The sequence below is a fragment of the Fusarium falciforme genome, chromosome 4, assembly GCF_026873545.1.
Source record: "Fusarium falciforme chromosome 4, complete sequence".
NCBI lineage: Eukaryota > Fungi > Ascomycota > Sordariomycetes > Hypocreales > Nectriaceae > Fusarium > Fusarium falciforme.
Window position 1 is genome coordinate 3,296,563 of NC_070547.1, and position 22,020 is coordinate 3,318,582.

A 22,020-nucleotide genomic window follows, 5' to 3' on the forward strand; every position below is an offset into this window, starting at 1 on the left:
TGGCAGAGCGCACCTTCTCCACACTTGGGACGCAGGGCGCTAATCCGCATCTGGAAAGTACTGATAAGATACTGACCTGACGATCCCCGCCAGTCGAAAAAAAAGTTACTTTGTCCAACTCTCGCTCGCCCTTCTATCCCCATTTACACCCAGGTTATCGGCCAACGTCAGCGACAACATTCCCCCTTTGATCGCGCAAACTGCACACCTTCATCATGGCTCCGAAGCGAGACTTTGAAGAACTTGGCTCCCCTGGGCCTGATCAAGAAGGCTTCAATGGTGCGGCCAAGAAGCGCAAGCACAACACAAAGACAAAGCATAGGCCGAACGAGGGAACGTCAGGATGGGCCAAGAAGCGGGCACGCACGATCGAGCGACTCCTCAAGCGGAACCACGACCTTCCCGCCAACGTCCACAATGACCTCGAACGCGAGCTGGCCGCTCTCAAGACCACCGTCTCCGACAAGGCTTTCCAGAAGAAACGAAGCGCCATGATCTCGAAATACCACATGGTTCGCTTCTTTGGTATGTTATTTCTGGATTTATCTGGCAGGTTTAGGAACTAACGTCGAGTGCAGAACGGAAGAAGGCATCGCGATTGGCAAAGCAACTGCGCAAGAAGATTGAAGAAACAGAGGCCCCGGAAGAGCTCGAGGAATTGAAACGGGATCTCCACGTCGCCGAGGTTGACGAAGCATACACTCAACACTTTCCCCACGCCGAAACCTATATCAGTCTGTACCCCGTCGACAAGCGGGAGAAGGAGGCCGACGATGACAAGAACGATTACACACCACTGAAGCAGCGAGGTCTGCTGCATACGGAGCGGCCCCCAATCTGGTCCGAAGTCGAGCAGGCATTGAAGGAGGGGCCCAGTGCGCTACGAGAGTTGAGGGAGAGACGGTCACCGGGTGGTGTGGAGGAAGAAACCAAGCCTCAGCGCCGCGAGAACAAGCCCAAGGCGCAGGCAAACGTTGGCAAGCCTGTGGCAAAGACGCAACCAAAGCAGCAGACGTTCAAGGACAAGAGCACATCGAACAACAAGGACGATTCGGGGGCCACGATGAACCGCAGAGAGCGCCGGCGGCTGATGCATCAAAACAAGCAACCAGTCGCGAAGAGCGACGACGACGACGACAGCGATGGGGGCGGCTTCTTCGAGGAGGACTAAGCACTGGGAAAAGAGAGAAGAGGGAAATGGAAAAAAATGTCGATATTCATGCGCTGCTGGCTTCCTGCCGGGCGTTTTTCTCGCATACACATTGCATAGATTGTTGGTAGATACCCCTGCTGCCGATGGGTCGAGCGTGTGTGTTCGACCAGGCTGTAACCAACACAATTGAGCGATTCCAGGATCTCAGACTCGACGAACCATGAAAAGTAAAGCAGTTTCTGCCTGACGATGCAATATGATGCGAGTCGTCGGCCTCTCAAATAGCCTAGTCCCACCGAAGCTGGCCGTGCCATGGCCGGCCCCCAAGCCACGGCCCCGGCCCAGTCGATGACCTCGTCTAGGCACACCACCATGAGAATGAGGCAATACCGCCTGAGCGCGAGACAAATCGCGTACACTTTTGAACAGCAAGGATCCAATCATTGACCGTCTCGATCCTTGGGCGACCCTGCGTAGATGAGGCCGGCGAGGATGAATCAGTTGGTCAATGGAGAACCCCTCCAAGTTGCCTATTTGGAGAGAGATCTGACAATGGGGGCCTGTATCTTACCTATTGTGTGTGGTTCGCCATTGCGATCTTGGAAAAAAGAGGGCGGTTCTTTTTGATTCCGCAAAAACTGCCATTGTTGGCTTTATTTACCAAATGGGTCAATGGCGTATCTATATAATCCCCTCAGTCATCTTATAAAGAAATCCTTTTACCGTTCAGTAGACAACCTCCGAGTCTGCCCAACATTGACCTCTAGAAGGGTGATCTCATCACGCTTCATAGAGTTCACGACGACGCCTCAACGACTACACTCCACCACGAGCGAACCCCGAACCATGGCTCCGTCTACCATCCAGGGAGGCATCCCTTGGGATCTCCTCATTGAGTTTGCCAAGGAGAAGAAGGCGGAGGAGGAACAAACTGGTTTGCCTGCGCAGTTGGGCCAGCAGCAAATCACCGCTATCTCTTCCCTCATCTCACTCATCCCAGAGCCTGATGTTACCGAAGGGGACTGGATCAGCACTCTGAACAGTAATTGATCTCTTCTTTATCCCTCTATGCATTGACTAACACGCTTCAGCCTTCTGTCAGCAGAACAAGCACCCCCTCCCGTACTGGTTGCCCAGTGAGACCTTCAACGTCGTCGCCCACGGGGTCAGTCTCCAACGTTCCCGTGTCAGCTGCCATCTCCCTTGGTGCAACCAGACGTTCCCTCAGCAAGGATTCGGGCACGAGCCTGGTCAGGATCCCCCGACATTCAAGAAGGCGCAGCAGGCGAAGCAGTTCGCCGCCATGCAGGCCTACAACTATATCCAGAGCACCCGGGGCAACAAGCGACCTGCCTCCACGGCCCAGGGCTCACCCTCTCGCACTAGAGTCAAAGCTGAAGAGGACAATTCGGACGGAGGCGTTTTCACGACCGCTGCGCCTCGCCAGACCGGCGGTGCCTCCAGCAGTACCCCCTTGATCCGCGAGCGAGTCGCCCTTCTGGCCGGCCAGATGAACTATGGAATTCCAGAGTACTTTATCGAGCAGGACGGCGAGACTTGGATAGGCCGCCCAATCTTTAGAAACGATGGACGGATCCCCGAGGGTGTGGGCGCCGTGAGCGGCTACGCTGATAGACAGCAGGCTGAGGATGCCGTCGCCGAGAAGCTGCTTGAGTGGCTCGAGCAGGAGTTGCTGGCCAAGGAAGCGCTGCTTGGCAAGACTACAAGCCAGACCTGAGGCCTTGTGATACATGCTGTTGTTGTTGGGCTAGGAGCGCCGGAGAGCTACGAGAGTTATGTCATGGCTGTCAAGGACAAAGATCAGGGAGAGAGTAGCCACAGTAGTAAACGAATTCACGACCTTTCAAATAATGCGACACCGTGCAAGCAATCAAGTAGTTTTGATTCTCTAGGCTCTGCATCAGGAACCACCCCGTCTCCCCCCTCTTCCTCCCCTTCCACCACCACGAGGGCCCTTGTTAAAAGGAGGCCTAATCTTCAACCCACTGGGCAGGTCAGCAACATGCTCTCCATCCTGCCAAAGCACGCCGACATCAACAGTCCGGCCCGTCGCCAGCTTGAAGAACTTGGAGCTCAGAATGCCCTGCTCATCGCCCTCGGTCAGCAGCACGCCGTTGTCGCTCATCCACCACTTGACGCCCTCCTTCAGGCTCGCCTCGACGTCAATCTCAATGATCAGCTCGGCGTCCTTCCGCATGCCGCTCACTACCCCCTCCTCGGGGGTTCCTGTTGAGCAGTGCACATGGTTGCGGTTCATGGGCTTCAAGCCCCCCGTCTCAACGATCTGTGGCCAAAAGTAAAAGAAGGTACCGTGCAGGACGCGGTCAGGCACGTTTCCGGCCTCAATGGTGATGGGTGCCAATAGAGCCGCTGACTCGAGCTTGATCGAGTGGCCCTGGTTGGCGCGGATGAGGTAGTCCTCTGGTGAAGTTGAAGTGGTTGATAGGGATGGGTTTGTGCTGGGGTTGGGCTTCAGAGTAAAGCGCTGCTTGTCGTTGGAGGCGACTATGGATTGCACATCATCCAAGGTGACTTTGAGGGAGCGTAATGGACCCCATGCGAGCTGTGAGAATGTGTTAGCTGTGTCCGGAGCCGAGTGAAGCATGTTCACGGCAGTCCATACGACAGCCATCACCAGCCGAGCTTGATTTCACTTACCACTGAATTCAGAGGCGCATATCCTTCATCGTCAAGCTGAATACCCGCGTTCCCAGCCTGATGTCTCAACAGCTTCGACAAGGCCTTTGATACCTGAACCTCCCTTCCCTGTCCACTTCCACCACCACCTCGGCCCTTTCCCCGTCCTCTGTCACCCCTTCCCTTAGAAGTACTACTTTGAACTTTTTCCTCCAGTTCTAGAAGTGATGCGTCTTGCGCATCTTCTCGGAGGTTGTCAGCCATGCTGCGTGTTTGTTGCGTCAAAGTTGTGGGCTGAACCGAAAGAGATGTCTTGCGACGGTTTATAGCACTTGAATGACCCAAGAATGTATAATGAGTTCTTGGGATTTGGAAGAGGCTTCGGCCTGAGAGAGGAACAGACGAAGGTAACCTTTTCAGCTTGATTGTGTAGAAAGAGAGCATCAAGCCCTTTGTTAAGCTGGAAGGAGAATTGTGGTGATGGTGGGGCTAAGTGCCTTCACTTCGGCCTGACTCAGCGCTGCAGTTTCTAGGCTGCCAGCCTCATAGACAAAGTTTAACGCGTAAGAGCCATGGTATATCGAAAGATGTGAATTGAGAAGCCAATAACACCTGCGCATGATTAGAGTCTTTTGTGATAAATCTCACTTATACGTGTGGCTTATAAATCTTCTTAACAATCGTTATTTAAGAGAAACCAACGTCTTTACATATCACAGAGACAAAAGAGTACATCAAATGAACCATCAAAAGACAGATCGTGATTGCCACGACCGAGCCATATCATACATTAGACTAACTGGCATGTACCCATATGCTTATCCTGGTCCCATTGCATTCCCCCTCTTGTACGCCGTCGCCTTCGCCTCCGAGAGACAGACGGACAGCCGCGGGGGTTTCTTCACCATGCCGCCGCCCTGTGATGCGCCGTTTTCAAAGACAACCATCCCAACTCCATGATACAACTTTTTCTTGCGGGCTTATTTCGTCTTCCTTGTGTTTGTGTATGTATGTGCCTCTTCTGGTGGGTGACAGCGTAGGTATGTACACTGGGGTTGAGCAGCCATCGACTTGCCGACGGACCTGCTCGTCATGAATCGTCAAGCCGAATCAAATGCGACAGAAAAGGAAACGGGGTGCCTCCCGTCCAAAGCGGAATATAAGAAAATAGCCACGTCCTGCGGTCGAAACATAAACTGTGTGTATAGTGTAATAGTACAATCGTAAAGTCAATGCAAATCGTTGTCATTGGCGTCATCTGTAGCCGCCAGCAGCTGTAGAAGGGTTGGCAGACGCAACAATGCTGTCTCGATTCGGCCTCCTGATCATGCTGCCGGTTCGGTTGATCAACGTCGTCTGTCCCAGCGACATGTAGCGTTGTCCGCGATCCTCGGCGAGCTTGTCAGCCACCGTGTTGTTGTTATTGTTGTTGTTATGATCCTGCTGAGTGGATCTCTCTAGATATCTCCGAGGGGGTGTTGCCATATTAGTCGCTGGCGTCGCTAGCCGGGAAACAGTAAGGTTGGAAGAGGCGAATCGTCGGCGGGGAATGGCTGAAGTAGTGTCAGACGCTTGTTGTTGTGGCGTCGCATCATGTGTCACTGTCCGAATCGCGTTGAGATCCGTGTGTGCTCGCGAAGGTGATCTGAACTTCATTTCGTCCTCGCTCTCGTCGCCAACTGTTCCTCTCCGGCCGCGGACAAACAGGGAGGTTCTCCGACCTTCATCGGGTTCCTCGGTTCCTGCGCGTCGAGTTCTCAGCAACAAAGACGACTTCCTACCATCTTCTGGTTCCTCAGTGCCTGCCCGGCGAGACCGGGCCACCAAAAGAGAAGATCTTCGCTGCGAAATCGGCTCCAGTGGAGTAGATGGCGTAGAGTTTGACACACGAGAGGCAGGGAGCGAGTTTCCGTTGAGAATGTTGAGCCTCCTCTCCTCAAACTTGGACATGGCTCGAGGACTAGTGTTCGCCCTTGCCAAGGCCTGCTCGGTGTTCGAGAGACTCGGTCGACGTTGATGTGTGAAGCCGGTAAATGTCTTGTTGACTGTCGGTGTCGTCGGTGCGTCGTTCTGAGCAGGCGGGGGAGCTTCCACCGACTGTCGTGGTCGCGTTTGGGTCACCTCCTCGCCCAGGGCAAGGCAGAGTTCTGTCAGGCTCCGGCACACACCGTCCGCTTTCCGTCTCAACTGGCGATCAGTCACGGTTGTGCCAGAACCAATGGTGCTGGCGCCACTCGAGATTGGCCCAGGCTGGCCGACGGTTCCCATCATAGAAGAAAGCGCCATGGCATCGTTTGCGGCAGCCTCGAGGGCCCGGTAGACTTCGGCATCAAGCAGAGCCTTGGATTTGGCAAGGGCGGAGTGTAGGATCGGGTGCGATTCTCGGTGCGAAGACGTGGTGCTAACAGCGTCCGCGTTCTGATTACCGTTGGTAACTCGCTTAGGTGATGAGGAGATGGTGGTTACCGTTGTGGTTGCTGTTGGTGGTCGTTCATCTGATAGTCTCGATACAGCGGCGCCCGATGTTGACGGGAGCTTGCCTGTCAATTCCAGACGGTGAATCCGAGACTTAAGATCGTCAAGCTCATCCCACACCGTTGAGGGTGCTGTGGTTGACAAAGTGGATTCTGTTCCTTCGGGCCCGTTACTTGTCTCTTGGTTTGGTTGACGCTGGAAATCGAAAGATCGAACTAGTGGAGACGAATTATACGTCTTGTTGTGGTGACCCAGAGCAGATTTGTACGTGGAACTGCGCGTTTGCCCGTTCGAGTTCGAGTTGTCGGTGACTGAGGGACGTCGGCGAGACGTCGCATCGTTGCTGGGCTCCTGGAAGGCTATCGATCGAGGCGTCACCGGTGATGGCCGGATGGTCGATCGGCGGCTTAAATCCTCTCCGGGATGTACCGATGCGGCTTTATCCCTCGTCAATGACCGGTAAGTAGACATTCGAGCGACCTCACTGGCTCTCTCGTCGTCATAGCCCCTTGACCGGGACGTTTCCTGCTGGTCAGAGAGGCGACGCCGCACCTGGGGAGGTGAAGAGGGCTGGCGAGCTGGAACAACGTTGGATAGTGGTCGGCGATGGGAGAATCGTGTTGATCGTGACTAGTCCAGTTAGCATTGGGTCGAGTAGAACGGGCAACGCTCGGGTACGGTTTCAGAAACGAGACAAGTGAGCACACACATGAGAATTCCCTTATCTCAGTGGATCTAACTCAGTCTCTCGCGATTCAAGAGCCCATGCGCCGGAACAGATACGCATGGACCGTCACATGGGCGTAAGACAATGGATTGGCAGGAAAAGGAATTTACTCACCACGACACTTCGAGTCTCATCCGCAGGCTGCTCATCCGGTTGTCGCCGGGAAGCCTCCTCACGGGCAATCTTGAGGAAAACGTCGCCGGTGTCATCGTTGTCAAAGGCGTCGTGTCGGCTTGAGAAAGCAGGTGCCGAATGCAAAACATCATGGTCGGCTCTGCCCTCTAGGGCGCGCAGAGTTTGGTCATGGTTGGAGTCGGGGCCGTCATCCCCAAAATCGTAGTAGCGCGACCTCGAATTCATGTCGAGGGTGAGGCTCTTGCGAGAGCCCGATGAGCGAAAAGCCCGGATCGGGGGAACGCGAACGGGATTCGAGGCCGGCGGCTCGGTATTGTTACTGACGCTGAGAGGCGGCCGGTAGGAAACTGGAGGTCGCTGCGAGAGGGACGCTCGCCTCTCATCGATCGAGCTCGGCTTGGACAACGTCTTGGGCAAGATCAATTCTCGCTGACCAGAGGAAGGAGAACCCTTGGCTGAACCGCCGTCGGATGAGGAGGGGTAGGAAGCGTGAGCACCCTGGGCACCCTGGGCGGCCTCGATGGCCTCGATGGCGTGCAGGCGTTCCGCGTTCAAAGAAAGTGGCGGGCCAGTGGAGGCCGCGGCGGCTGTTGATCTGCGAGATACCAAGGATCGTCGGGTCCGATTCTTGTTGGAGGAGAGATGCGGGGAGAGGGTGTCGCCTTGGACAGGTGCAGGTGCGTCGGGAACGGATGCGGGACGCTTCGCCTGGGGTGAAGGCTCAACTACCGAGACGTCTGACGAGGGTTGAAAGGAAGAGGCCCTGGAACGCGATCGCAAAAGCGGCGGTGAGACGTCGTCGGTGGGCGAGAGTTCAGTGGGCGAGGTTGTGTTCGCGGAGGCGATTATGGTCGCAGATGCAGATGCAGAGACTGATGCAGTGTCGGCGTGTTTTTCGTCGTGGTGATGCGTTGTCGGGTGAGAAGGGTTAGAATGGGTCGTCGCCGGGGCCGTCGCTGGTGCTGAGAAAATGTCTGGCGCCGCGACTGGTCCACTAGCAGAAGTGCTCGAGGGCGCCAATGGGCCTGGATCTGCTGATGCTGTGGATGGGAGTGCGCCCGGGACCGGGTGTGAGACAGAGGCCCGGGCGACGCTGGAGCCCGGATTGGGTGAGACAGGCGGAGAGGGAGCGTGGAGCGCGAGAGACGGCTGCAGCGGGAGCGCCGCTGATGTGTTTTGGGAAGTGGCGGGGGCGAGAGAAGTCGACGTCGAAGTGTCAGTGGGTGCGTCGGTGATGAGGTTGTGACTGCCGTCGCTGGTTGTCGTTGTGGTGGTGGTATTATTATTGTTGTTGTTTTTCAGGTCCAGGCTGGGGATCCGGTTGTGGTTGCGCTGGGCAGTGGTGATGGTGATGGACAGGGGTGTGTCGGCCTTGCTAGCGCTATTTCCACTGCTGGCCCTTCGGTCAGTGAAGCGAAAGGCGGGTAGCTTAGACGAGCTATGGCTCTGACGGTGCAAATCCGGGTTGACGAGGGCAGCAGAAGATGGAGATGGTTCAGATTGATGGGCAGGCCTGGACGAGTCGCTGGGTGCAGCGAGAATGGGCAGATGCTGGTGGGCACCCTCGGCACGGTTGGGGCCCAATTGGCCCGCACTGGTGAAACCGCCCTTTGCCGTCATGGTCTCGCCCACCGCAGCTCGGTAGCATCCCAGCAAGTGCTTGCAGATGAGACGTCAAGCTTCATCCACACCCTCGAGGTTTGGATGCGCGGGCGGGACGGGGACGCGATGGAGGCCTGGGTATTGATGAGATCTGGAGTCGAATGTCGAAGAGTCCGATTTCTGCTTCAAGCTGGGCGCTGTCCGATATATGAGCTCCGTTGGGCTGTTGTCCTCGAGACAAGACCCCCCGATGCAGTGGCTTCTTTTCTTATTAGTGATTACAATGAGCGCGGCAGTGCAAGTCTCAGCATGGGCCGTCCCATAGAACAATGAACTAAGACAGTAGAATGCCTCTCTCGAGCCTCCGTCTCTGTCAAAGCGCAAACGGTATCTTGAAACGCGTTCCTGGGAAACCAGACAATTCCAGAAGAGGGACGTCACAATGGAGTGGGTTCCCGGGTCGTCGAGGGGACCTGGCGTTGAATTGGGTAGGTAGTAGCAACGAAACAGAAAAAACACAACCAAGCTGGGTTGGGTGGCAGGCGAAGTCGATCGCGGTGGTTTTTTGAGGTCCAGGCCTCTAAAAAGGTCGAAGAAGAGGTGAGGGAAAAAGGGAAGGCTAGGCAAATGCAGCTCCAGTCGGTGAGGTGAGTTTTCAAGATGCTGCCAAAGGCGAAAGGCGAGCGCGTCCGTAGGGGGGGTTGGGTACCAAGAGGGCGAGAGAGAGAAGGAGAAGAATAAGGGACCGAGGAGCAAGGAGACGAGACGAGAGAGGGGAGGAGAGAAGAGGATGAAGAGAGTATTCGCTCGGGCGAAAGAGAGAGCAGCAAAAAAGAGGAGAGGCGAGAGGAGAGCGAGCAAGCAATGGACGAGAATGAAAGGATAAAAGAGGAGGGGTCTGTCTGTTGTGCTTTGGCGAACGAGGAGCGAGGGCAGCAGGACCTCAATCGACAAGGGCCCTACACGGACGGTCCCTTTTTTCGATCCAACACCAACACCACTGGAACCTACAACAGTCCCCTGTTGGGCGAGCGAAAGAGAGGAGGATCCAGATAGACAGGTAAGGTGCTGGACTAGACGCAATCGAGGAGACGAGAGCTTTGGCCTTTGACCAAATTGGCCAAGGAACGACGGCCACGAGCAGGTGGGCTCTCTCTTTTAGGAGGCTTGCAGCAGAGGAGAAGGACACCGCTCAGTCCAAGGCATCAAATGATGCATCATTGTCGGCATATCATGTGTACAGAGTACTTGGCCGACAGTCAACGTTTCCGGCCTCACTCTACTCTACTCGACTAGACTTGACTCGACTCGTCGAAAAAATGCCCCGACAAAGCCGCGCGCGCCCCCATGTCATGTCATGTCATGGATACTTGACGTCCTTAATGGATGGAGGGATGGATGGACATGGACGGACGGTTAGACATTGTGGATTTTTGCTTTGGCTGGGTCAAGTGCAAGTGGATGCAGTTCGCGCAAAAAATCAGAGACATCAAACCAGCCCAGCGCCGGAACCATGCTATCGAGGTCGGGATTGTTGCTGCACAGCACGCACATCACAGACATTGGATCCATGGCTTGCTCTGCTTATCCATCCATCCATCCATCCATCCAGGATCGGGGGAGAAGGGCATGGGATGGGATGGGATGGGGGATCAATTCGATCTGCAACCGACCTTCCCCTGCAGAGACCCTGACGCCCGCGGCGCCGACAACCTGTTGTGCTACCTTGCTTGATCACACTACGTACGAGTGAGAGTTGACGACGGTTTTGTTTGAAACGGCTCTGTGAAGCCACAGTTTCTCCTGCATCTCCCGGCTCTTGACGATGCCCTCCTTTTTGGTGTCTCTCTCTATCTCTCTCTGTCCCTGTCAAAGCTTCGGGCCGCCAAAAGCTCCATTCCCAAAACGACCCAAGCTTTCATCCTGTCTCTGCACCGGTGCTGCGTTTGCTCCTGGTCCGATTTCAAACAGGACTATCCCAATTCCCCTTTGCGGTTCCCTTCTCGTACGGAATGCAACTCATCCCTTGTCATCCGTCCTAGCGGCAGAACATGGGCCACCGTTGGATTCAACCGCCCGATGGACCGCCCGCTGAGCTAACGTTAAACGGGACCTGAGCGAGAGATGGGAGCGCGATAGAGTGAGGAGCCCACTATTCCAGGGGTCGGCTCGTGGCTCGAGGAGGCTGGGCGCCGCCCAACGAGGGATAGCGCCAGGGCGCCCGTGGGAGCTTCGACCACCGGGTCGTAGACCAGAGGGAAACGCCTCTGCGGAACTACATGTCGCCATCCCTGTGCTGAAACAGAGGCTCTCTGGGGGTAGGATGCGAGATGAAGCCGTCTATCGTCCAGTGGTACTTACATCTGGGCGCGGTATCAGGGGGGAGGAGGACAAACATGAGATGATTGCTCCAACCCCAAGATCCCGAGATGGATGCATTCGGCTCGCACAAGTGTCCTCTTTTCTTGATTTGGTCTCAAGCAGGAGAGGAGAGGGCTGGTGATCGACAGGTACGACGTGACACCAAGTTCCACAGTCCCGTCGACAAAGTCTGAGCGAGGCGCCGTCGTCGTCGTGAACCACTCTTGTCGTTGGAAGTTCCAATGTTGGTTGAGCTCTCCCCCACCCCCGTCCGCCTTGAGGCCGGCACCTGGACCAAGCAGGGAAGCCCCTTGCACACTCTGCGAATACCCTCAGCGCTCAGAATCCGTCGCAGTCCCAAGATGGTTACTTGTTCGCGCCATGTACCGGGCCCCGAAGCGTTTTCTCCGATGAAAGGACCGTTCGCCTGTCTCTGGCCTGCAACAGGACCGCCGTTAATTTGACGTGGGTGGTTTCGTCTCCATCCTTAGCTGCGCAGATCGTTGAGAGCCAATCCTGACGGGGAAATTCTTGGCCGCTGGATCGTCCATCCATGGACTGTTACTGTTACTGTTGCTCTCTCATGTGGTTTTTGGCGGATGCAACCGACGATGCGGGCTTTGGGACGGCGCATGCGAGGCGTCATGTCAGTTTGTCGTTAATGCGTCGACCTCATTTCGTTTCTCCCCTTCTATACCTAGGTAGCGCTGTTTAAGCGTGCTACCTATCCCATATTCATATCCATACTATCCATATCCCTCCGCTCTCACCTAGCAAGCGAGCGAGCGAGCTTCTGCAAGGCTACGATTGCGGAAAAGACGACCTAGGTAAAACTACAGCCCCCCTTGGTCTACTTACCACTTGCCGGCCAAGCTGCAGCATTGTTTCTCGCTTGCTTTTATTGCGGCTCCCCTCTTCTGCAATCTCGACTTCTATTTTGTGGGGTCCTATGCAGGCATTGACTTTGGGCCTAGTGTTTAGCGGATGAAAGCTGCATTTGAATACGGGATATTGCGCCCGCGCGCTTCACGACATATCGACAGCATCGCTGAATCTGTCCTGTCGGCCGCCAGGCCAGGGCCTTGCAAGTCAAGTTGCCCGGCGCCGAATTGCCGTTGAATCCTTGTGGGGCGACCTCTGATGAGCCGCAGTAGCTCACCACACGTGTCTATCCCGATGTCGCTAACTGCATAGCGTTGGTGTTTTGGGTCGATAAACAAATTCATCATCGGCAGATGAAACGGTGCCTGGCCTGAGGCTTCCCGGAGATGGCGTGCTGGCTGGATTCGGACTCATAACTCTTTCGCGTTGCGTCGCGTTGGGCTGCGAATGTCTTAGTCGAGCCGTGTGCGGAAGTGAACCCTTGGGTCCAACATTGCTTCGCATGGCTTGACGAACTTGTCGCAGACCGGCTCAATATGATGATTTCGTTCCGGGTTGGCTATACAACCGTTTTTAGGACATGCCTCGTGGACAATGACGCGTTGAAGTCGTGTAAACATACACATTGTGTGATACAGACGAGCAAGACTGTCTCTTCGTCAGGCAGGGCCATTTGCGCCGTGTTCGAACACTCACATGGGGTGTGCCAAACAGCCAGGCTTCATTGTACCTAGACATCGATAACAGCTTGACCGGTCCCTGCTAGTGTTTCTTATTTCCAGCCAGCTGATCTCCAGGTCGTGTGTCAGTCTGCCAACATGCCTGTACACACCTCAGCGTCATCCGAAACGGTCACCGCGGACTACATACCAACCAACAACACAGTATCATCCCCGGATATAAACGCCCAGTTAAATACGATTATGATGAGGGAAACACCGGGCCTAAATAACTTGTCTCGGTTTTGATATTCCTCGTGATGATGGTCTTGGTTGGCTACCCTGTACAAAATCGCCGGTTCAAGACGCACATGGACACGCCAACAGATAGACCAACAGTAAGCCGATGGGTTGATATTGACGTCATGGCGGAGGCTTGTCGTATATCACTTCGTGGATATATGGTCGCTGTGCTTTTGATACGTCCTGGCATGTTTCGACTGATGACATTGCCATCTCACCCAACACTGCAAACTGCCGGGCCACCCGAATATCTTTGGATCAAGCAGCATCCAACATGCCGATATCAGCATTGTATGCTCTTGAACGCTGTTCCAACTCTCATAGATCGTATAAAGTGCCATGTTTTTTGTCTACGTTTCCCGGGGAAGGCATGATGGTTGAGTTGCACCAGCCCACAAAGGTATCACACAAACAACCTGCAGAAGCCATGCTGGGAAACGTATGGATACAAGAGCACAGACTATAGTGTAGTCCAGGCCCCCGACAATAACAAACAACGGATTGACGTAACAAAAGGAATCGGATGGCCGACGCATTGGCTTAGCTACCTATCTGCGTCTCCTGAGTGATCAACCGAAGTCTCGATGGCCAGCAGTGACTTGACTTTGGCTTGTGTATTTTCTTTCTACCTTACCAGGACCATCACAATGCGATCAGTTCAACACAAACCATCGAAAAATTCTTCCTCGTTGATCGTAGAAGCCAAAAGGTCAAGTTATGTGGGAGTGACTCAACTCCCCAGGACTTGGTGCACTTGCGTCGGCCGATGTGTGACAATAGACGACAACTCCAACCAACAATGGCTCAAAAGCACAGGAATAAACTACACAGGCACTCGACACACATGTACTATACCCAAAACACGAGCTATACGAGGATAAAGAGTTTATCGCTTACAATGGTTGTCGAGACTGACCAACAGATGATGAACCCGTACCCTAGACATAATCTAGACACTTATACGGGAAGACAAATCTCGGGACACTCGAACTGCGAGAGCCGTCTGACCAACCTGGTCAACGGAAAAAACAAACAACACTGTCACTTACATAAAGGCGGCTGCTGTAACCCTACGGTTGCTGGAGACAATGCCATTACTGGTCTGAGTTTCGGGACGTTCCGTCGAACCTGAAACTCCAACACGGACGATCGTGCCAATACCACCAAAGACCCATGTACGGGAAAACTATCCATGCGCTTGGTAACCCTCTTATTATTGAAGATGAGCTGCTCCCCAGCGTGAGCAAGTTGGGAAAATGGCGCCATGCCGCGTAGAGTAACCCCGATAGACGCCGGGCAGCAGTTCCCACGGCATCGCGTGTCTAGATCGAGCCTAAGCAGAGCAAGACGGGACGACATGACATGAAGGAGGTGTGCCGGCCCGGCATTGCTGCCCGGCAAGTTTGGCGACCTTGGGATATCCCGGCTGAGGCACCATGCTGTTAGAGTTTGTTTTAAGAGTCATCTTAAGAGTGGTCTTAAGGACGTCGCCTCGTGGCAGGACGCGAACGGGCACCACGGGATATTCCAAACCTTGAGGTCGTGCTGGATTCGGGCCTGCCCTTCCGCATAGGGAAAGCGCAGAATGTCAAGCCCGTTCAATGATTCATCAGGCTATGAGATCATGCGGACCTCGTTCGTGTTTGCCACCTCTACACTACCAAAAGCTTCAGTGGCAAGACCCTGACCGGCAACGCGTGACGCAGAAGATTTTCGGGAGGAAAAAACTGTGGCCCAAAAACAAAGGGCGAATTCCTATCCGACTCGGCCGAGTTCAAACCGAGCAAGGAGCTTGGAGGATTCCAGTTGCGATATTCCTTGCAGTGGCATTGGCGGTAAGAAGACAGTTTGTTCGAAACAAGCGCCGGCGCGGTCGACACGCCCAAGCGTTTTGCATCAAACCCATCCGTCCCATCACAGGAGTCAAGCAGGAGACAGGAGAAGTTTTCAAGGAGGATGGATGATCAAGACGGTTGCGTTGCGCGTAGCAAGAGGGCGAAGCGACCCTGCAATGAATGAAATGGGCGAGTTCTCGTTTCAGATTCAGACCCGCCCCCAAACGCGTCCATCGGCGGGCTAGCCCAGCTTCAATCTCGGGCTAGGCAATGGCGCGCCCAGGGGTCCCTGAGGATACACAGCACAGTGCTGGAGAAACAGCTGCAACTTTCAGGTGGCTCATCTGACTAGAGGGAACCGTCGTGACCTTTGCTGCCTCTGACAGGCCTGCAGCAGACTTGGCCTTCCGGCAATGGCAGGAGGTCGTAAGCAGAGGCAGATGAACCCTGCAGGGGACGATGGAGATGACTGTAGTCATTCACTGTGAGTCCCGTCTCGAAACCCGCCCTGCGGGAATACGACCGCCTCAGCTAAAAAAAGGCGTCGCTATTTGAGATCCAAGTGGGTTTGTTGCAAACGTCGCCCCTGACCCCGAGCCTCGAGCAATTTGACGTGCATCGATCGTCCAGAGGCCAATCTTACTGTGCCGACTGTAGCATCACCTCCTGCCTTGTTCTGCTTCCTGCGCAGTATGGGATCCATGACTGGACTCAGCTGGTATGGGGAAGACGGAGTGTGTTAGTGAGCGATCCAGAGAAGCTGAAACTAGGATTCTCCCCTTTCAGACAGGGGGTTTCCGACTGAGCCACACTCTTGTCTGTGGCTTGGCTGCCTCGAGCTTGAGGCACGGGACGGACGAGACGAGGCTAAGAATGGAGAAAAACTCACGGTTAGCTTTGGTATTGGCCATGTCCAAAGTCCTCAGTGGCTGAAGGGTATCCCCGAGAGATCAAGATTGGCCAATCTCTGTTCAAAGTCTTGCTGCTGGACTCCTCCGCCTGACCTAAACTGCGGAGTCGTTCTGTCGTACAAAGACAAGATGGAGTAGGTTGGTAGGTAGTCTTCGTATAGAGGCTGGGTCGCGTATTGTTAGTTGCCTGCTGCCTCTCCAAGACGAGAAACTAGACGCTGTCCCTGGTCTCGCCCTTTCACTCGAGTCCACGAGCTTCTCTAGGCGCCTTGATTCATCCAAACATGACTAGCATCCAGCTGGAAAGCATTGCCACAGCCGCTTTCAGACGATAGACGCCGCGAGGTGGCGCGACTAACAAGGCCCAGCCACGAGGCCTCTCTCTAGCAGACAGAAAGACAGAGACAAGCTACAGCCAACCAAACAACCCACAGAACAGCTCCTCCTCTGGTCGGAACCTGCTCCTGTATCTGGCCTGGCCCCCAAACAAAGGCCACGCGAGCCTCGGGTGTCTGTGTTTCGATCATATTGAATGACACCTGCTCGCTGCCCGGCCAGCAACCCAGTGGCCACTCAAGAGCCAGTGCACCCGAGCGGCCACATGCTGGGGTTCCAATCTCAGCGGGTTTCGATCAGGGCAGTAGTAAGCGAAGGCATCCATCCAATGTAATAGTTGGCGGCGGGCGGGCGGTGGAGGACGAGCCTCTCTTTCTGTCTGTGTCTCTGACCCTGACCCTGACCATGAACCTTGACCACTACCGCGCGAGCGAGAGCGACGGCGACAAGTCTCACCCAGAGCAGAGGCCCCCCCTTGCCCACCTGTGACTGTGACGCCAGACGCCCGAATCACCGAACATTGGATGAGACGGGGTTACGGGGCGACGGCGGGCCGGGGTAGCAGGACGAACCTCCTCTGGTCTTCTGGTTTTTCTTGGCTATGTGGACATGGCTTTACGGAGTGGCGCACCGCGCCGCGCCGCGCGAGTCGAGACGATAATCGAGAGTGGAAGAGATCGTGCTCTGTACTCTGCTGTGTTCTGTAGTTACGGGACTATGTGAAGGCCTGCGACCCTACATAACTCGGATGGAGATGGGCAGGTTGGATAGCCAAGAGAGGAGAGTGAGCTGGAATCTTGCAAGTTTGGTCTTGTTGTCTCGAGCTTTTGAATGGCTGGTGTTGTTGTCTGGTTGTTTCTTAGTTCCGTCGAGATCTCAGATAGCCTAACGGGACTAATTACCCCCATTATCCGCACCGGTTCTCTTGAATAATCCATCCATCGTCGCAGGATGGATGGATGAATTACTCTCACTGGATGGATCACACGGTGCACAATGGTTGCTGCAAACAAGGAGGTACCCATCCACGGCCCACTGGCGGTTTAAATTTAAACCCTCGACCTTGCTTGCACCCCCGCCCCTGGCCCTCCCCCCCCTTTGCAACCAACTCTCAAGTCCCAAATTTGGCCTGCGGGCCGTGATTGGCTCGCCATAGACGCCTACCACGACCCGCTGCAGAGCGCTGGCGCTGGTGATGCGCAAGGAGGAGACGTCCGCTCTATATTTAGCCCCCCGGATGTGTTTCGTGCTTGCGTGCCCCGTCCAGTCACGAAGCGGCGGCGCCCAGAGACTGCAGAAGACCATGGCCGGGGCTAACCCGGAACGGGAAGCAGGGGCTGTGAGTGGTCCCTCGTAGCGCCTTCCTCGCTGCTTGCCCCCATCGGGTCATCCTCTGCGATGATGGGATTCTGTGTCTGTCTGCTCGCTCTGTTCTCGATGGCTGCTCTCTTCTGTTGGTCGCTACAGCAGACATGCCCTGGTCTGGATGTTCTAGGAGTCTTTTTTCTTCTACGCGTAGCCTGCTATTGGACACCGCCTGCCCCCAAGTTGGAACCCTTGCCTGGTTTCGGCTTGCTGGTAACCGATCCACGGTTCCTCCGTATGTCACCAGAATACTGTACCCGCCCCCCCAAGTCGTCTCACGTCCAGTCTTTTGTGTCTCTTCTGGCATAACCGCCATTGATGCATCCAGCCTCGCGCCTGTTGCACCGTAGGGAGCGACGGAAACATCAGCAGCTTCAGACAGGCGCTGGGTTCGTCTCGCTGCCGCCGAAGGGGGCGCGTCCAGGCAAGACTGAGCCTCGGTGCCAGGGCTGGTCCGGCCTGGTCCTGGGATGGATGTTTTAGGTGCCGCCGTTGCTCTGTCGGCAGCGCTCGGTCGCCCTCTTACAGCGCCTCCACCAGCTCCAGCTGACGGGACAGGCCTGTAGAGGCCCTGTGCCTCCACTCCTGTGCCTTGCGCTGCCCAGTGTGAGCCCAGTGTCCAGGCAGGGTACTTACAGTGCCCGCCTCCAGGTCGCCAAAAACCTGAACTTGCAGAGTCAAGTTGCATCCACCCCCCCAGGCCCAGCGTCTGTTGGCAACCAAACTCAATCCAATCCAATCCCAGACGCGCTGCACTCGCTTTCTTCTCACACTCCTCCTCTCCATCCATCTTACTCGCCGGTCCTCCTCTCATCCCTCACTCCCCGTCTCTTCACTTACTTCTCTCCTCACTTTGATCTTCGTTCAATCTTGTTCTCCTTCTCCCTTCGCTTCCCTTTCCCCTCCCCAGCCGCCTTGTATACCCTCACCTCACCTCACCTCGACGACTACTCGGTCTCCCTGGCAAAGGGAATAATGATCTTGCCATTGTAACAGCGCCACGTCCAGCCCTGCAGCCCGCCATCCTTCGCATGCTCTTCGCCGAGACGCCGATTCTTTGTCTCACTTCTTCTCTGCTCTGGGCTCGTTCCTTATTCTCCCTGCTACACCCCAGGTTCGACCGACGATAGTTACTCCTTCGCCTATTTCTATCGCCTCAATCCGTCGTCTTTTTCGCTCTCGGAGCACCTTTTCCTCCGCTTATCGCAAGGCTCATTTTCCTCTCTTTTTTCCCGCCAAGACCCCGAAAGGATTCTGGCTCTCGAACCGAGCACTGCCCACCACTCGCGCCCTCAGTGACAGGATCAGCTGCGCTATCCACATCGAACGACCGACCGTTTGCTCTCGATCGCACCTCGGCCGCGACACCACTCATTTATTTGCCCGGAACGATCTTTCTTTCTGCTCCTTTGGTTGAAAACTTGCGCACATTAACTTCATAATATCTATCAACAACGACGCTGTCCCAGGTGGAAAATAGCGTGGTTATCCGAAACGCCCCGAGGAATTCCAGCCAACGCCCTCGTCAGCGACAAGAGCACACTTGGCTCTTTAACGCCTACATCGATTCACCACGCACACGACACACATACTTTCAGACCGCAACGCGGAACGGAAGCAAAACAATGCCGTCCGTAACAGACCGGAGAACCTACGAGGACCAAATACCACCTTTCATGACAGTGTTTGATCTGGATGCCGAGACCATGGCTGACCAGGACACTGTCACCCTCGTTGACCCCAAGTTTGTCGATCTGGAACCCAAGCGACCTGGCATGATGAGTGCCACCCAGCACGGCCTCCGGCCGAGCATGATTCCCGCGGATCCAACCCACAAGCACCATGACAGCACCTCAACTCAAACTTCAGAGTCGGCCGACTCTTCCCCCACAACAACGCTGTCCACAACCGACTCTTCGCCTCTCTCAGACCCGTCTCCGTCCTCGTCCCCCGATTCTCCGACAAACCTCATTCCCCTCAACAGCTTCCCTGCCACCAGCTTCGGCGCTCTTCCTGCTGCTAATCCCACCACACTGCTCAGCGAGCCCCCGCGGTTACAGCGACCCATGACTTCGCCCTCGCCGCGCCGGGCGCGCAACATGAAGGGTCTCTCGATCCAGCCCCCCTTTGCCAGCTCAACTGCGACGACGACCATTTCCTTGGTTTCGGAACCTTCCTCGCCATCATTCATTAAGCCCATGATCCCTGCGATGAGGCGGAAGCCGAGCCAATTGAGCCTCAAGACCAACACCTCCGACTTGATCAGCAGGACAACACTCGAGGTTCCCCCCTCGCCAGGCATGCCTATGCTGCAGCGCCGCGCTCTCAAGCACTCGTGCTCCTCACCTCACATGTCCTCGGGCCTCAAGTCGTCTACCTTTGGCCCACCCGGTGGCATGACTTTTCCCAAGGTTCTTGAGCGGAACGAGTCTGGTCTGTCTGAGGTTCTTCGACCTACAAAGTCGACCATGAAGCCGTCGTTTGGTTCTGCAATCACGGAAGAGGATTCGCCAATTCGAACCCAAATGGCCAACCGAGACGATGATCCTTATCGCGACAATGAAAACAACGAGGACATGAAGACTCCAGGATATCCCGATGGTCCGATTGCCATTTATGGCGACAACGTCTACCTCTATTCTGAGCCTAATGCAGATGAGGCTGCGCGGTTTGATGTAGTAATTAACTGCGCCCGAGAAGTCCGAAATCCCTTCGAGCTTCGCAAGTCTCTTCGGGACTCGCGATCGACTTTTGAGCACTTCCGTTACTCGACTCCCGACGGCGAAAGCCCCGTTCCCGATACTGCCATTTCGACAGCCAGCTTCGCTACTGCTTTCGAGTATCCCCCGGAAGAAGAATCCGCTGAGACGCCCACAACCCCCAAGGCAACTCACTTCAAGGAGCCCGAATACATCCACATTCCCTGGGATCACAACACCGACATCGCACCGGATCTGATGAGGCTGTGTGAGACTATTGAGGATCGTACCAGGGCTGGCTTGAAGGTGCTTGTTCACTGCCAGCAGGGCGCTAGCCGATCAGCCAGTCTTATTATTGCCTACGGTCTCTACCAGAAGCCCGAGCTCACCGTCAACGATGCTTACTATGCGGCCCAGAGCAAGAGCCAATGGATCAGCCCCAACATGAAGCTCATGTACTCGCTGCAGGACTTCCAGAAGGAGGTCTCTGGAAAGCGATCTGGACCAGCCGCTCATGGCCCTCGTACCGGCCGTGTTCCTACTAAGCACCGACTAACTTTGTCAGCCGATGCTATTGATATTAGCCCCAAAACACCCCAGACAGCGCCTCTGCCTACGCATGCTGAGGATGTGAAGGAAACCCAGTTCAGCCCGAGCCCGAACCGGCTCAGAGGGAACTCGACCCCCGGGCTACTTGCCGTTTCACCAGGCCCAGCTTCTGCACCACCTACCTGTACATGGATGGAAGAGGTTGAGCAGCAGACTTCGGAACAGTTGACCCCCTTCAAGCTTGGAGGTCTTCCCCAGCGGCCCAAGTCAGGACACGGCAGATCCCCGCCAACCTTAGCACCGCCGCCTACTCTGGCTCTGGCCCCGGCACCTAGTCTGGGCTCTGATATGATGCCACCACCCACTCCGGGATTCCCGTCTCAGTCAAGCTTCGGCTTTCAGAGCATGACGTTCCCCAGGTTCAACTCAGCGCCTTCGATCAAGTCAGAGAGCACCAAGTACGACGATGCTCCTGTGACGAGGACAATCACCCTGCCAGGGTCGTTCCCTGATGACGAGGCTCTTCTATCCCCACGGGTCGAGACGATGACCAACAACCCACTGCACGAGGTTGGTGAAGTTGCCGGCATGCGGTTTGTCGAGTGCCCACCAACCCCCAGTCAGAGTCTCTTTTCCCCTCGAGCGGGAATGTTCCCTCGCGACCCATTCTCGACGTTCGGAAGCCCTGCAGTGGTAGCAGACCCTCGGAGCCCCCCAACAAGAGGCGAGGCACCTATTATCCGGTCAATCGACGATCTACTATGATAGAGCTTAGTCAATATGGACTCGGCGTACTTGACCCTAACCCGTGTTGGAAGAACGGACGTCCGACTCGGAGTTAACAAGTTTCCCTGAAGGGGAACTCACAGTCCGCCTACTTTCGCTTATATCTCTTGTATTCGCCATATATCTCACTCACAGTATTCGACGACACAATCACGGCATTTTCAGGCGTTTTTGCAGGCAGGGGTGGACTGCTCCCTGCAACCACGGCCGGTTATTGTTGGACCGGACGCACGACGACACGCAAATATCTCACTCAAACAAGCAATCTTCTTTGTCACCGCCATCATCGATCGACTCATCAACCAGCCAATCAACCAATCAATCGCTACCTTCTGCAACCCCCCTACTTTCGTTTTTCAGCAAAGCACAGCGCAAGGCGTCGGACGGTTCCACCTCCATCGGTGTCGACATTGTCTTTCTGAATCAGAAGGAAGACGTTAGTGTAATATAGACAAAAGACTTGGGTGTCGTTTGTCACATTTGTTTCCTTTTTTAAAAAAAAACTCGTTTCTTTGTTATCTTTGGTTTTGCTTTGTTGAGCTTGGACAACAAAAACGGAGTGGCGTATGGCTCAGGCTCAGGAA

The 22,020-nt window shown here is 55.1% G+C and overlaps 5 protein-coding genes across 5 annotated transcripts; 3 read left to right on the forward strand and 2 right to left on the reverse strand.

The window, feature by feature from the left end:
- Positions 1-215: 215 nt before the first annotated feature.
- On the forward strand, positions 216-1,171 carry NCS54_00574100 (RRNA-processing protein EFG1; the record flags this gene model as incomplete). Its single annotated transcript, XM_053151229.1, has 2 exons — positions 216-525; positions 579-1,171. 2 exons carry the CDS (start codon positions 216-218, stop codon positions 1,169-1,171), a joined length of 903 nt encoding a protein of 300 aa, XP_053007204.1.
- A 654-nt stretch (positions 1,172-1,825) lies between these two features.
- Positions 1,826-2,891, forward strand: NCS54_00574200 (Hypothetical protein; the record flags this gene model as incomplete). Its single annotated transcript, XM_053151230.1, has 2 exons — positions 1,826-2,195; positions 2,245-2,891. 2 exons carry the CDS (start codon positions 1,826-1,828, stop codon positions 2,889-2,891), a joined length of 1,017 nt encoding a protein of 338 aa, XP_053007205.1.
- Positions 2,892-3,074: 183 nt separating this feature from the next.
- On the reverse strand, positions 3,075-4,288 carry NCS54_00574300 (2'-phosphotransferase; the record flags this gene model as incomplete). Its single annotated transcript, XM_053151231.1, has 2 exons — positions 3,833-4,288; positions 3,075-3,737 (listed from the first exon to the last, which is right to left on the reverse strand). The coding sequence occupies exons 1-2, from the start codon at positions 4,253-4,255 to the stop codon at positions 3,075-3,077; spliced, it is 1,086 nt and encodes a 361-aa protein (XP_053007206.1). The 5' UTR covers positions 4,256-4,288.
- A 777-nt stretch (positions 4,289-5,065) lies between these two features.
- NCS54_00574400 (Hypothetical protein) lies at positions 5,066-8,768 on the reverse strand (the record flags this gene model as incomplete). The annotated part of the gene is made up of 2 exons (XM_053151232.1): positions 5,066-6,916; positions 7,128-8,768. 2 exons carry the CDS (start codon positions 8,766-8,768, stop codon positions 5,066-5,068), a joined length of 3,492 nt encoding a protein of 1,163 aa, XP_053007207.1.
- A 10,259-nt stretch (positions 8,769-19,027) lies between these two features.
- On the forward strand, positions 19,028-21,415 carry NCS54_00574500 (Hypothetical protein; the record flags this gene model as incomplete). The annotated part of the gene is made up of 1 exon (XM_053151233.1): positions 19,028-21,415. The coding sequence occupies one exon, from the start codon at positions 19,028-19,030 to the stop codon at positions 21,413-21,415; it is 2,388 nt and encodes a 795-aa protein (XP_053007208.1).
- Between the last annotated feature and the right edge of the window lie 605 nt (positions 21,416-22,020).